This window comes from Gadus chalcogrammus, chromosome 3 (assembly GCF_026213295.1).
Source record: "Gadus chalcogrammus isolate NIFS_2021 chromosome 3, NIFS_Gcha_1.0, whole genome shotgun sequence".
NCBI lineage: Eukaryota > Metazoa > Chordata > Actinopteri > Gadiformes > Gadidae > Gadus > Gadus chalcogrammus.
The window spans coordinates 14,475,854-14,487,049 of NC_079414.1; the positions used below are offsets into that span (position 1 = coordinate 14,475,854).

General features: G+C 45.7%; 1 protein-coding gene across 1 annotated transcript in view; it reads right to left on the minus strand.

Annotated features, from left to right (window-relative positions):
- Positions 1-7,951: 7,951 nt before the first annotated feature.
- The window catches only part of LOC130380050 (voltage-dependent T-type calcium channel subunit alpha-1I-like), a 109,813-nt gene continuing 106,568 nt past the window's right edge, over positions 7,952-11,196 (minus strand). Inside the window, exon 20 of the mRNA XM_056587233.1 lies at positions 7,952-8,895. Within this exon, the coding sequence (XP_056443208.1) occupies positions 8,178-8,895 (718 nt within the window). The 3' untranslated portion in view covers positions 7,952-8,177. The remainder of the gene's footprint in view (positions 8,896-11,196) is intronic.

The following is an 11,196-nucleotide window of genomic DNA, read 5'->3' on the forward strand; positions in this document are numbered from 1 at the left end:
CTGTGCTTCCTAGCCTATCACCTGTTTCCTAGCGGTTCTCCCGTCTCCACCAGCCTACGTCTTTGGTCTGCATGAATTCTCAGGTGTAACTAGGTGTCAGGATCTCTCCTCCACGCCTCCTCGTCCACCTCTCTCTCATTCACCCTCATTACCCTGTGTGAACCCTTCCTCTGGTCTCCTCCCCTTTCTCTCTCACTTTGTTTTCTGAACCCAGTGAAACTTTACTGTTTAATGCTGCGTTTATCAGTGGATGTTTTGCTCGTTAATTGCTCGCTAACTAGATCTGTCAGCAGACTAGTTCTGCACTCCTCTCCTCAGGCCAAGAACTGAAATGGGGAAGACGGAGATACTCTATATTGAAGCACTTAAGAGATAAGAGATCAAATAAATAATTTCTTACACCCTACCTACTCAAACGCTCCCCGTTCTGTTATAATTGCTCTTCTCCTGTACTCTGTGCGTCCTCGTTTGCCGTCTTCCCCCCTACCCAATTCTTCTTCCCACCTATATTCTCCTCTCTTGCCCGCCCTCCTCTCAACAGCTCCTCCATCTCTCCTCAACACTCCCCTCCTCTCTTTGACCCCCTCTCTCCTCCCTCAGTGTTTAAACATCACGAAAAGTGACTGCTCTGAAACGTAGTGCCCTGACACTCCTTCAATCAGTTTAAATAATCACCACCCCTCTTTAATCACTTGCCTTGTAATATCTGCCAGAGAGAGAGAGAGAGAGAGAGAGAGAGAGAGAGAGAGAGAGATTCTTTTTTCACATCTCCATCTTCCCATTCAGAAGCTTAAATACCATTCTGAATTCAAGGTTATATATTTAATATATTTATATATATATATAGAGGCACATTGGACTTTGGATCGTATCTCAACAATGAAACCATATTGGAGAGGCAAAGACTGGCCTGTAAACATAAAAAACTAAATGGTTAAGGTGCTGTTAATGGGTAAAAAACACTATAATGTTTACATTTCTCAACAGATATTAAGTGGTCATTTTTATTTAGAGGGAGTATATTCTGTGACGGAAACGCAGAAAAACACATGCACATTATGCATGTGTGTGTGTGTTTGTTCCGTGTTCCACAATATTGCTCATTCAGAACATTTTGGCACAAGAGATTAAATCCACAGAGCCAAAAAAACAGTCATAACAGAATAAATCAATCACACACACGAAGACAGACAGACCACACAGACACACACACACACACACACACACACACACACACACACACAGCCCACAGACAGCTCAATTTGCTTTGCATAGCAAAATATGTTTTCCTGTTATGTTACAATTAAAAATAACATTTGATTGAGACATGAAACATATGCGAGGCCGCATTTGGAGGTGTTGAATAACTACTTGAGACATGTTGTTTAGAGGAACAAATTCTAAAATGATGTAAAATTTGAATATGCAGAACAGAATAATTGAGAATTAGAATTGGACTGTGAGGAACATTTGGAAACTGTTTTTCAAATTTGAAAACATTTCAAGATCGTTGCAGAATATTTTAGGATTCGCAAGGTAATTTCAAGATCGTTGAGGACCAATGTGAGGAAACATTTGGAGAGATTTTGAAGATCAATTGAAGGTCTTTGCGGAACAGTAAAAGCCGTTTGTTAGGATGTGAAGGGAGCATATGAAGAGTGGTGGGGAGGAACGCATAAAGAGATGGTGAGGAACACATAAAGAGATGGTGAGGAACACATAAAGAGATGGTGAGGAACACATAAAGAGATGGTGAGGAACATGAAGAGATGATGAGGAACATGAAGAGATGATGAGGAACATGAAGAGATGATGAGGAACATGAAGAGATGATGAGGAACATGAAGAGATGACGAGGAACATGAAGAGATGGTGAGGAACATGAAGAGATGGTGAGGGACACTAATGCATCAGCTAGATGATTATCCTCAGAGGGTTCAATACGGTTATGGATTATGAAATGGAGTAGGACGATGGGGATGGGAGAGGACAGGAAGCTGATGTGGGCAGCCCGGCAGAAACACAATATGTTTCCAAATTTGGTTGTGATGCAACTATATGATTCTTTTTATCATCTGTTGATGAGGGGTTACGTTGGGAACAAATTTTGCGCCACATTCAACTATGATCTTGCCTTAATGCTCAAATAAACACACTCAAATCTAAATGCCATGCCAGCTCAAGCGGTGAAAAAGTGCTGACGCCAGTGTAGATATCGACACTGGTGTGTGTGTGTTTGTGTGTATGGACTTATATGAAGTGTCAGACAAGATGCAAGCCGATAATATACAGTAAATTGCATATTTAGCAAAAGAAAGAGGGGGTAGTGTGTCTGTTTGTGCGACATTAAGTTGTCTATGTGTGGCCTTGCATGTCCTACCTTTCTTCAAAATGTGTATGTGCTTGTGTGTGTTTATCCAATTCAAGAGTGGTTAAATTGGAGTGTAAGTTCTTGTTGGTGTGTGCCATCATATGTGCAAGCAAATTCATAATAATTAAAAATAGTATATAGCATGGGGTTGTCTTATACATATGGGGTGAGTATGTGTGCCCCTGTGCCTTTACTCGTGTATATCATTACAATAGCGAGCAGAGTAATGCCATGTTTCCTGCTTTGTCGCAGAGATATGATACCAGTGTATTCCTACAGGAGCCAGTCTACATGGTGTTGATGAGGCCTATACAGACACTTTGTAAAAGTTTAATACTGCTGTTTGCCAATTAGATCCCAGCCCTCAAGCAACATGATTGGTTGAAACAGATATGATGCAAAATAAAGTTAGACGCAGCATTCACCCAGATTTTGGGCTTGTCTAATATAAGACTTTTATTATTATTATTATTATTATTAATCTCAAATCACATTTATGACACTAGATTTGTGACACGAGAAATATTTATTCCCTCATTCATTTTCCTCTTGGGGAAACTCATTAAAAACGTGATTTCCTATGAGTGCTTTCACCTCTTGGGATGAAAATTGGAAGAAACTATTTGGCAGCGCCTACTGACCTTGTACTTGGTAGAAATAGTCTCCTAGCACGATAATTGAACTCCAGCATGTAAATACAGGAACTATTTCTCCCCAGGAGAAGTGTTATAAAAGTGTGTGGTAGGTTCACCTCATTTTCGAATTAAGATTATTACTTTAGTAAAAGGAGAGCTATATGTGAAAAATAAACATCTTTAACATCTTACGCACAATTACACCTCAACATGATGTGTCATACACCTGTTAAGAACCTCACCCGGATACACTGATATTAGGTTCACTGGTTCAAGAATGACCACAGAGACACTTGGTGTCACCCAAACCCGGTCCTCACCCCAACCTGTCCTCACAGCAAGGTTCCCCCACCCCAACCTGTCCTCACCCCAACCTGTCCTCACAGCAAGGTGCCCCCACCCCAACCTGTCCTCACCCCAACCTGTCCTGCAAGGTGCCCCCACCCCAACCTGTCCTCATCCCAACCTGTCCTCACAGCAAGGTGCCCCCACCCCAACCTGTCCTCATCCCAACCTGTCCTCACAGCAAGGTGCCCCCACCCCAACCTGTCCTCATCCCAACCTGTCCTAACAGCAAGGTGCCCCCACCCCAACCTGTCCTCATCCCAACCTGTCCTCACAGCAAGGTGCCCCCATCCCAACCTGCCCTCACCCCAACCCGTCCTCACCTCAACCTGCACCTTGATGGCATTCATCTTAAAAAATGTATTGACTGCAAGTTGCTTTGAATAAAAGCGTAAATGGATGGGGACTTTTAATATCATAAAAAAACAAAACAGAATTCTCTACAGCTGAAAAGGATCACTAGCGGACACCGGTTGCGATCCGTGTGACTGAGCTGACCCACGTAACCAGGCTGCGAACACTGACTCAGAGGCCAGTGTGTGACAAGCATCCCCCTGCTGTAGAATGCCACCTGTTTCCTCCTGACCTTGGTATGTGTACGCTCCTTCCCGCGTGGTCCACATGCTGAGCAAGGGACACGTGTGTGTGAGCGCATGAAATATGTATGCGTGCATGTGCGCGCATGTGGGTATGCTACAAATATATGTGTGAAAGTCGTTGTGAGTTACATATGTCTGTGTGTCCGTGCATAGAACATATCTTACATTTGTCTGTGTGTGTGTGTGTGTTTTTGGGGGTGTGTAAGCCAATTCTCCCTGGGCAGGTGTTGTGTGTGCTGAGCATATGTCTTTGTGTTTCAACATTATTCCATGTGAAGGTGTGTGTGTGTTGGTGTGAATTTGTTTGGTGCAGTACATTTATCAGCATACAGGTGTGGATGATGCTGGTGTGCGTATGTGTGTGTGTGTGTGCGTGTTTGTGTATTCGAATGCATGATCGCATGTGAGTCCGACTGACCTTGGGGTTCGGATTGCTTTTTTCTCTGTCCAATCAGCACATTCCCCGGCACATGAAGGCTAATGCCGCTAGCTACCAAGCCTCTGGGAACATCAGGGCTTAGCATACACATGCTAATACATGCCGTCTCTCCTCCTATCTCTCATCATCACATCATCACACAGATTCACCATACTCTTTTTTTAAGTTATTTCTAAAAGTATAATCTATATTATTGTTGTATTCGAATGGATAGGCTTGAGTTTCTGTCACACATCCACATTCACCTCTATCTGCTCTCACCTGTCCCTCGTTAGGGCCCTCGTTAGTAAACAGCTGTCGTCCCTCTGTTCCAGGTGTTAAGGTGTGTGTGATGTTATCACCCCGATGACGAAGACAAACATTGACGTTCGTCCTTGTCCTTTGCTTCATGCAATCATATCTCTTTTACCAATGGCCTAATAAAAAGGGTATCAATGGATATTTTCCCTGAAGGTTTTCAGAATGAATGGACAATATTTAGAAATGTAACCATCTGTGGAGGTAGAGACACCAACTCAATTGTTTGCTGAAGGCTAGGTCCCTTTCTCATCACTAAGGGTTAAGAAAGCTCATTTTCCAGCATGCATTCCTTTAAGATGCCCAAAGGCCTTCTGAAGTCATGGAAAACAGAAATACGTAAATAGTAAGCAGTGAGAACTAGTACTAACACCATACACAATTGCACACAGGTTGTGCAAGGGATTTGTGTGTGTGTGTGAGTAAATATGTATGTATAATCCAGACGTCCATTACCTTAATGATCCATCCAGAGCCATTAGAGAGAAATGAGGGGAACAGCCATCTCCTCATCTGTCCGTCTCGCCCCACATATTGTACACACATGTTGGCATACTACACACACACAGACACACACACAGGTTTACATAGTAGATGTGTGTTTAAGTCACGCCACTGCCACCTCCCTGGTTATTAAAATAAATAGTCCACTCCCTCATTGACTGTGTGTATGTGTGGGTGCACGTGGTGTTGGTGTGTTGCATGCATCTGTGAAGCGTGTGTGTGTGTGTGGTGGTGTTGGTGTGTTGTATGCATGTGTGTGTGTGTGTGTGTGTGTGTGTGTGTGTGTGTGTGTGTGTGTGTGTGTGTGTGTGTGTGTGTGTGTGTGTGTGCATGTGTGTGTGTTTGTGTGTGTGTGTGTCTGTGTGTGTTTTAGGGGTAGCAGGTCAAGTAACACAAGATAGTCTTCTTGGGACACTAATTGCACTTATTATTCTGCTAGCGCTTTGTATCTGTTTTTAGTGAATATGTGTGTTTTAGAGTGTGTGTGTTTTTGTCTGCCTGTACACACATACACACACACACATACACACCACATTGTATTACACCGTATTGAGAATATATTATTTTTCCTTTATTCTCTTAGATCTCAAAGACCAGTTGACAGATCCTTTTTCATGGTCCTACTAAATGTGCTCAAATAAGTCAAGGACATTGAGACAGCCAAAACAGTGCAGCAAAAATGTCCTCACCGTTTCCTAAATATGCTGGGAATTCTGTAAATAAAGGAAATAATGTTCTGTCGTCCGAGCTGGGACATGGAATCTAATCATCTTCATCACTTCCATCTTCACATTCACTACCATCATCATCATCTTCATCATCGGTGCTAGAAGAATAGAACAAGGATCGAGGAGGAGGAGAGGAGGAGCGGGTCGCTCGTGAAAAGCTAGCTAGCTTTATTAGCATGGTACTAGAATGACATTTACAAAACAAACAAGGAGAGAAAACACATGCATTGAAGAGGAAATCAAAAGGCGGCAAGAGGGGGAAAGAAGGGTTAACACATTCCACCACCTCGAGTCACATGACGTTCCACCACATCACCATTCGAAATGACCTCAGAGCTCCCGGGGATGAATTTAAAATCACATACATCTTTATAAATATACTCTTCCGTAGCCACATTGCCTACCTCACCGTGAGTCTACCGTACCCATATTGCATATCTCAAATAAGGGGGGAAAGTCAACCGCCATTTGGCGATGCCAGCTCTCCTTTCTAAATCAATGCGAACAGAGAGCTAAGGAGAGGACGAAGCAGGACGAAATGATAAAACAGGAGGGCAAGAGACCCTCCCCCCCATCCCACCCTCTCTCTCCTTCATCTATCTGCTTCCAAAGGTTAATGAAATCAAAATGTGGGAGCATACTGCGCTTCGTTGCGGTGGTCTTGTGCAGTGAGTGTGTGTATGTGTGGGTGTGCGCGTGCGTGTGTGTTCTCCTGCATTTGTGTAAAAATGATTTCAGTGTGTGCTACTCTTCACCTGAGTTCCACCTCCAGTGGATTTATAAATAACTGCCTCCAGTCAAAGTATTAATCACCATCTCTTGTATGTCGTGCTTTCATTAAAAACTTGGTAAAACAGGCAGGAAACAGTGCACAGAGTGAAACATGACAGTTGGCCCTCGATGGCCGCCGTACTTCTGTTGCTGCCCATTGATTAGACTATCTGCTTGTAGATTAAACAACTATTTATTCAGTATATCAGCTGTCCCTCTCCGATACTGTCTCTCTCTCTCTCTACACTACGGCCCACATCATCAAGTACAACAGTCTTCATTCGTCTTTCTGACGGTTGTATTTGTCTTCTTTTATGTATCTGTATAGTCCTCGTATTCGTATCATATATATATGTATAGTCAATAGTTCCATCACTAGTAGATATCGGGTGTACACATTCAAATGATTTCCTTCCATTGCCTAAGGAATGGGGATACCTCTGGTACTGCCACGATGTGCTCAACCTAATCTCCATCAGAAACCAGGTGGACTAAAAACTAACTGAAGTATTTTCATTGGTGGGGTCGTGCCAGGGTCACACTGTGGTCATGGCACTCATGCAGACCTGTTAGCTGTTCCTGTTTTAGCCCTTTCCCGGCAGAGCCGAAGGAGTGATGGTGTAGCATTGCTCTGCTCCTTCACCCTCACCAGTTGCTTTGAAGCAGCGGTTCACCCATTCTGCTCTTTGACCCCGCCACCCCCCCACCCCCCCTCCCCCCCCTCACCTGCCTCCTCACCTGTTACGGCTATTTTCAGACTAGCCATTACTTTTTTTTTGCCCTCCTGCTCTCCTTTTCTTCTCCTCATTGTCATGACTACATCGTCATGACTACATCAACACAACTCCAACACTCTTGTCAAGCACAACGTTAGAACACATCAAGTGGAACAGCGGTTTTCCCGCCCCTGTGGAATCGGCTAAACAGGTAGAAAAAATATTTAGATGTCGATGCTACGGTTGGTGACGGTTCTTACAAAAAACAAATCAAAAACCCTAAACATCTGTACAAAGTTAATTTGTTATTCAAAAAGGATCCCCAGATGATTATTCAACTGCCTTTGAACAAAGTTGTGTTTTTGCGAGGGTGAGACTGAGTGGTGCGTCATGCTAGCCCTGTTTCAAAGAGAAACATTAATTTTGTATCTAGCTAGCTAGCTAAGCTCCAACACCACACCGGTGCTGCTAAATTCTCTTCCAGTGTCTCCAGCAATCAATCCTTCGAGCTAGGGTCTTCATTACGCTAACGCTCCGCTAATCCCGTCTTCTGCGGTAAAGACGAGACATTCAAACCACGGCAGCCAACCGAGCACACGGACATCTCGCCATTCGTGATGAGCAACAGGAATAGGAAGTTTGTCAGCAGTGGCAGGACCTCACGGACAGCAAGTTAATAGTCTCTCGCCCAGCAATCCGCCATCCCAGAATAGCAAATGGAGGGAGAAAGTATTGAGTTGGAAGAAGAGGAAAAGAGAGGGAGAGAGGTATTTCATCTGTTTTTTCTGGGGCTTGTGTTCGCTATTTGGCTGTCGCTGCCTCTGTTCACCATGCTAAATCCGCCATCTTGCTCTCCCCGGTACTGTTCCCAGGGGTTGGACAAGTAGCCATGGGCATCAATGCCGCAACACTGGCGGCCATCTTGGCTCCGTGTGGACAGGTTGGCCTGATTGAGGGAGCCGGTGCTGTTACACTTCTTCACCACAGGGGGCTCCAGAGAGACCGGAGAGAGCAGCGACGTCAGCGAAAGGCTGCTCAGCACGTCTGAGAGGTGCTCGCTGTTGAACGCCTGGCTGCCGGCACCGCCACGCCCAGACCCCGTGCCCGCCTCCTCGTCCGAGGGATCCATGGAGTCCTGGCGGAGGCCCCCTGGACTGATGCTGCCCCCACAGCTGCTCTGGCTCCTCTGGTGCCCCCTGGTGGCCTGGAGGGTCAGCGCAGTGCTGCGACCCCGCAGTGTGGCCGAGCCATGGGCCTGGGCGGTGTGCGGTGGGGGTGTACTGGTGTAGGAGAGGGGCTGGCTGGGGGGCAAAGGGCAGAGTAGGGGCTGCTGGAGGCCCTGGTGTCCTGTCAGGGTGACGCTGAAGCTCAGCCCCTCCTCCAGGGTGGTCTGCAGGCTGCCGTCGGAGCTGGCTGTAGCCAGGGAGGAGCCGCTGTGGGAGGGGTGCTGTGGAGACGAAGAGGTGGAGGAGGAGGAGGAGGAGGAGATATACAACAGTAAGATCAAGAAAGTCGGTAGTCAACCTTTATGCTGGAAACAGAAAATAAATATGATCTACCGGAAAAAGTGGGAATACAAACAGAAAGCCTACCCCTAAAATGGAATAAGGAGATGAGAAAGTGAAGTAAGAGTGAAGTGTTGAGATGAGTTTTGACTTTGCTAAGTGAGTCACAGCAAGGCTCAACCTCATCCTGACCAACCTTGATGCCACGTAACAATGAACACGACGGAAACGTTTTTCGTTAAACAATGCAGAAAAAACCCCAAGGCAAAACAAAATCCTCTGAAAGGAGTGTGAGGGTAACTGAACAGGAGAAATAAAAATACAGAGATCGATGAGGACATAAAACGGATTAAACAGATAAATAAGCTGGATATCTGAGGTGTGGACCAGAGCAGCCTGGGCCAATTAGCTCAGTGCTACAGAGCATTCATCTGCCAGCTGAGGACCCCACGCAGAAAGAGAGACATAGAGAGAGAGACAGAGAGGGAGAGAGAGAGAATATAATAATGGAAAAGAAAAACAGGCTTTGCACAACGCGTTCCCAGGGTAACGAGGAAAAACCGACAGAACAAAGGGCTATTTAAGTATGCTTGTGTTTGTTTCAGAAGTCAAACAAGAGAGTGGCGCAAACAATACGTTAAGAGTCTTCTTGAATGCGGCAGGAAATTAGCCGAGATTGCTGTGTTTGTTTTGGTTTCGTCTGGCACGCTCGGACACATCAATGGTATGGCTGTGACTCATCATCATATGTGTTACACGATAACTCTCCTTATAGTTGTCTGATTATGAGGGGATTTTACTCCTCAAAAAGCCGTCACCAAGTTTACCAAGCTTTCCCTCTGGGTACATTGGAAATAATCTTTTTTAAACCGCTCTTGCTGTATACACATTGGGCTGGGTTTCCATTCATTTCAGTGAATACATGTTTCCTCTTCCAAAACCCTCGAAACATAACTATTGTTCTGTATTAACTTTTCTTCTCTTTGACAGGGACAATGTCCAAGTCAAAGTTAATAGCAAGCACTTTCTCAGCCTTCAGAAATATTTGGATTAGTTTTGTAGTGTGGCATGAAAGTGCCACCAAGTTCTATTGGGAATTACAACAAGCAATATTTAATCATTTCGATATACCTGTTTGTCTTTTCTCTCTCTTGAAGGCCAACTCTGAGGCCTTGTTTTAAACGTTTTGTTGCAATCCTATTCTAGCATTTTGCCCCCAGGGCTGGGCTGTAGCCCTCCGAGGGCCAGAGCCACCGGTTGGACACCTGCTCAACCGGTGTGAATGTGTACCTAGTTACTGCATCCAGGGGGTCTGGGGCTTGTCACCTGAGGGAAACAAACCTTTCGACCTGCTTGCACATCAGCCAGTACAGAAAGGTAACACACATGCCTCAGTGTTTTGGAACAGGAATGGAATTATCGACAGAAATTAACAATCAACCAACGACCCCTCCCTCCCTCCCTCCATCCCTCCTTACTTCCATCCATCCCTCCCTCCCGACATTCAACCCATCCTCCCTACATTCAACCACCCCTCCCTCTCTCCCTCCCTACATTTGTGATGGGAGCAAATTAACCTCAACATCTTCCCTAAATGGATGGAACGTCAATGTAGCGATTGACTTGAGTAAAGCAGTAGAGTTAAAACAGTCAATGAAATGTTAAATTCCATAGGGATGAATCAAAGAAACGCAAAGGTAGTGCGGGTAGATCGTGTGACATTCAGAAAAGATGTAATTGAAAAAAAAGTTTTGGGGGTCGGGGGGCGGGGGGCGATGTCACACAATCTACCACTACCTTTGCGTTTCGGTATTTTTGTTGCAAATTTCCTATATATTTCCATTGCGATCGACCGGTCATCGTATTGGGCACCCCTGCGCCATCCCTTCATCCCTCCTCCCCTTCATCCCTCCATCCCTTCATCTCTTCTCCCCTTCATCCCTCCATCCCTCCCTCCCTCCATCCCGTCATCCCTCCCTCCCTCCATCCCTCCATCCCTCCATCCCGTCATCCCTCCATCCCTCCATCCCTTCATCCCTCCCTCCCTCCATCCCTCCATCCCTCCATCCCTTCATCCCTTCCTCCCTCCCTCCCTCCATCCCTCCATCCCTCCATCCCTCCATCCCTTCATCCCTCCATCCCTCCATCCCTCCATCCCTCCATCCCTCCCTCCCTCCATCCCGTCATCCCTCCATCCCTCCATCCCTCCATCCCGTCATCCCTCCATCCCCCATCCCTCCATCCCTCCATCCCGTCATCCCTCCATCCCTCCATCCCTCCATCCCT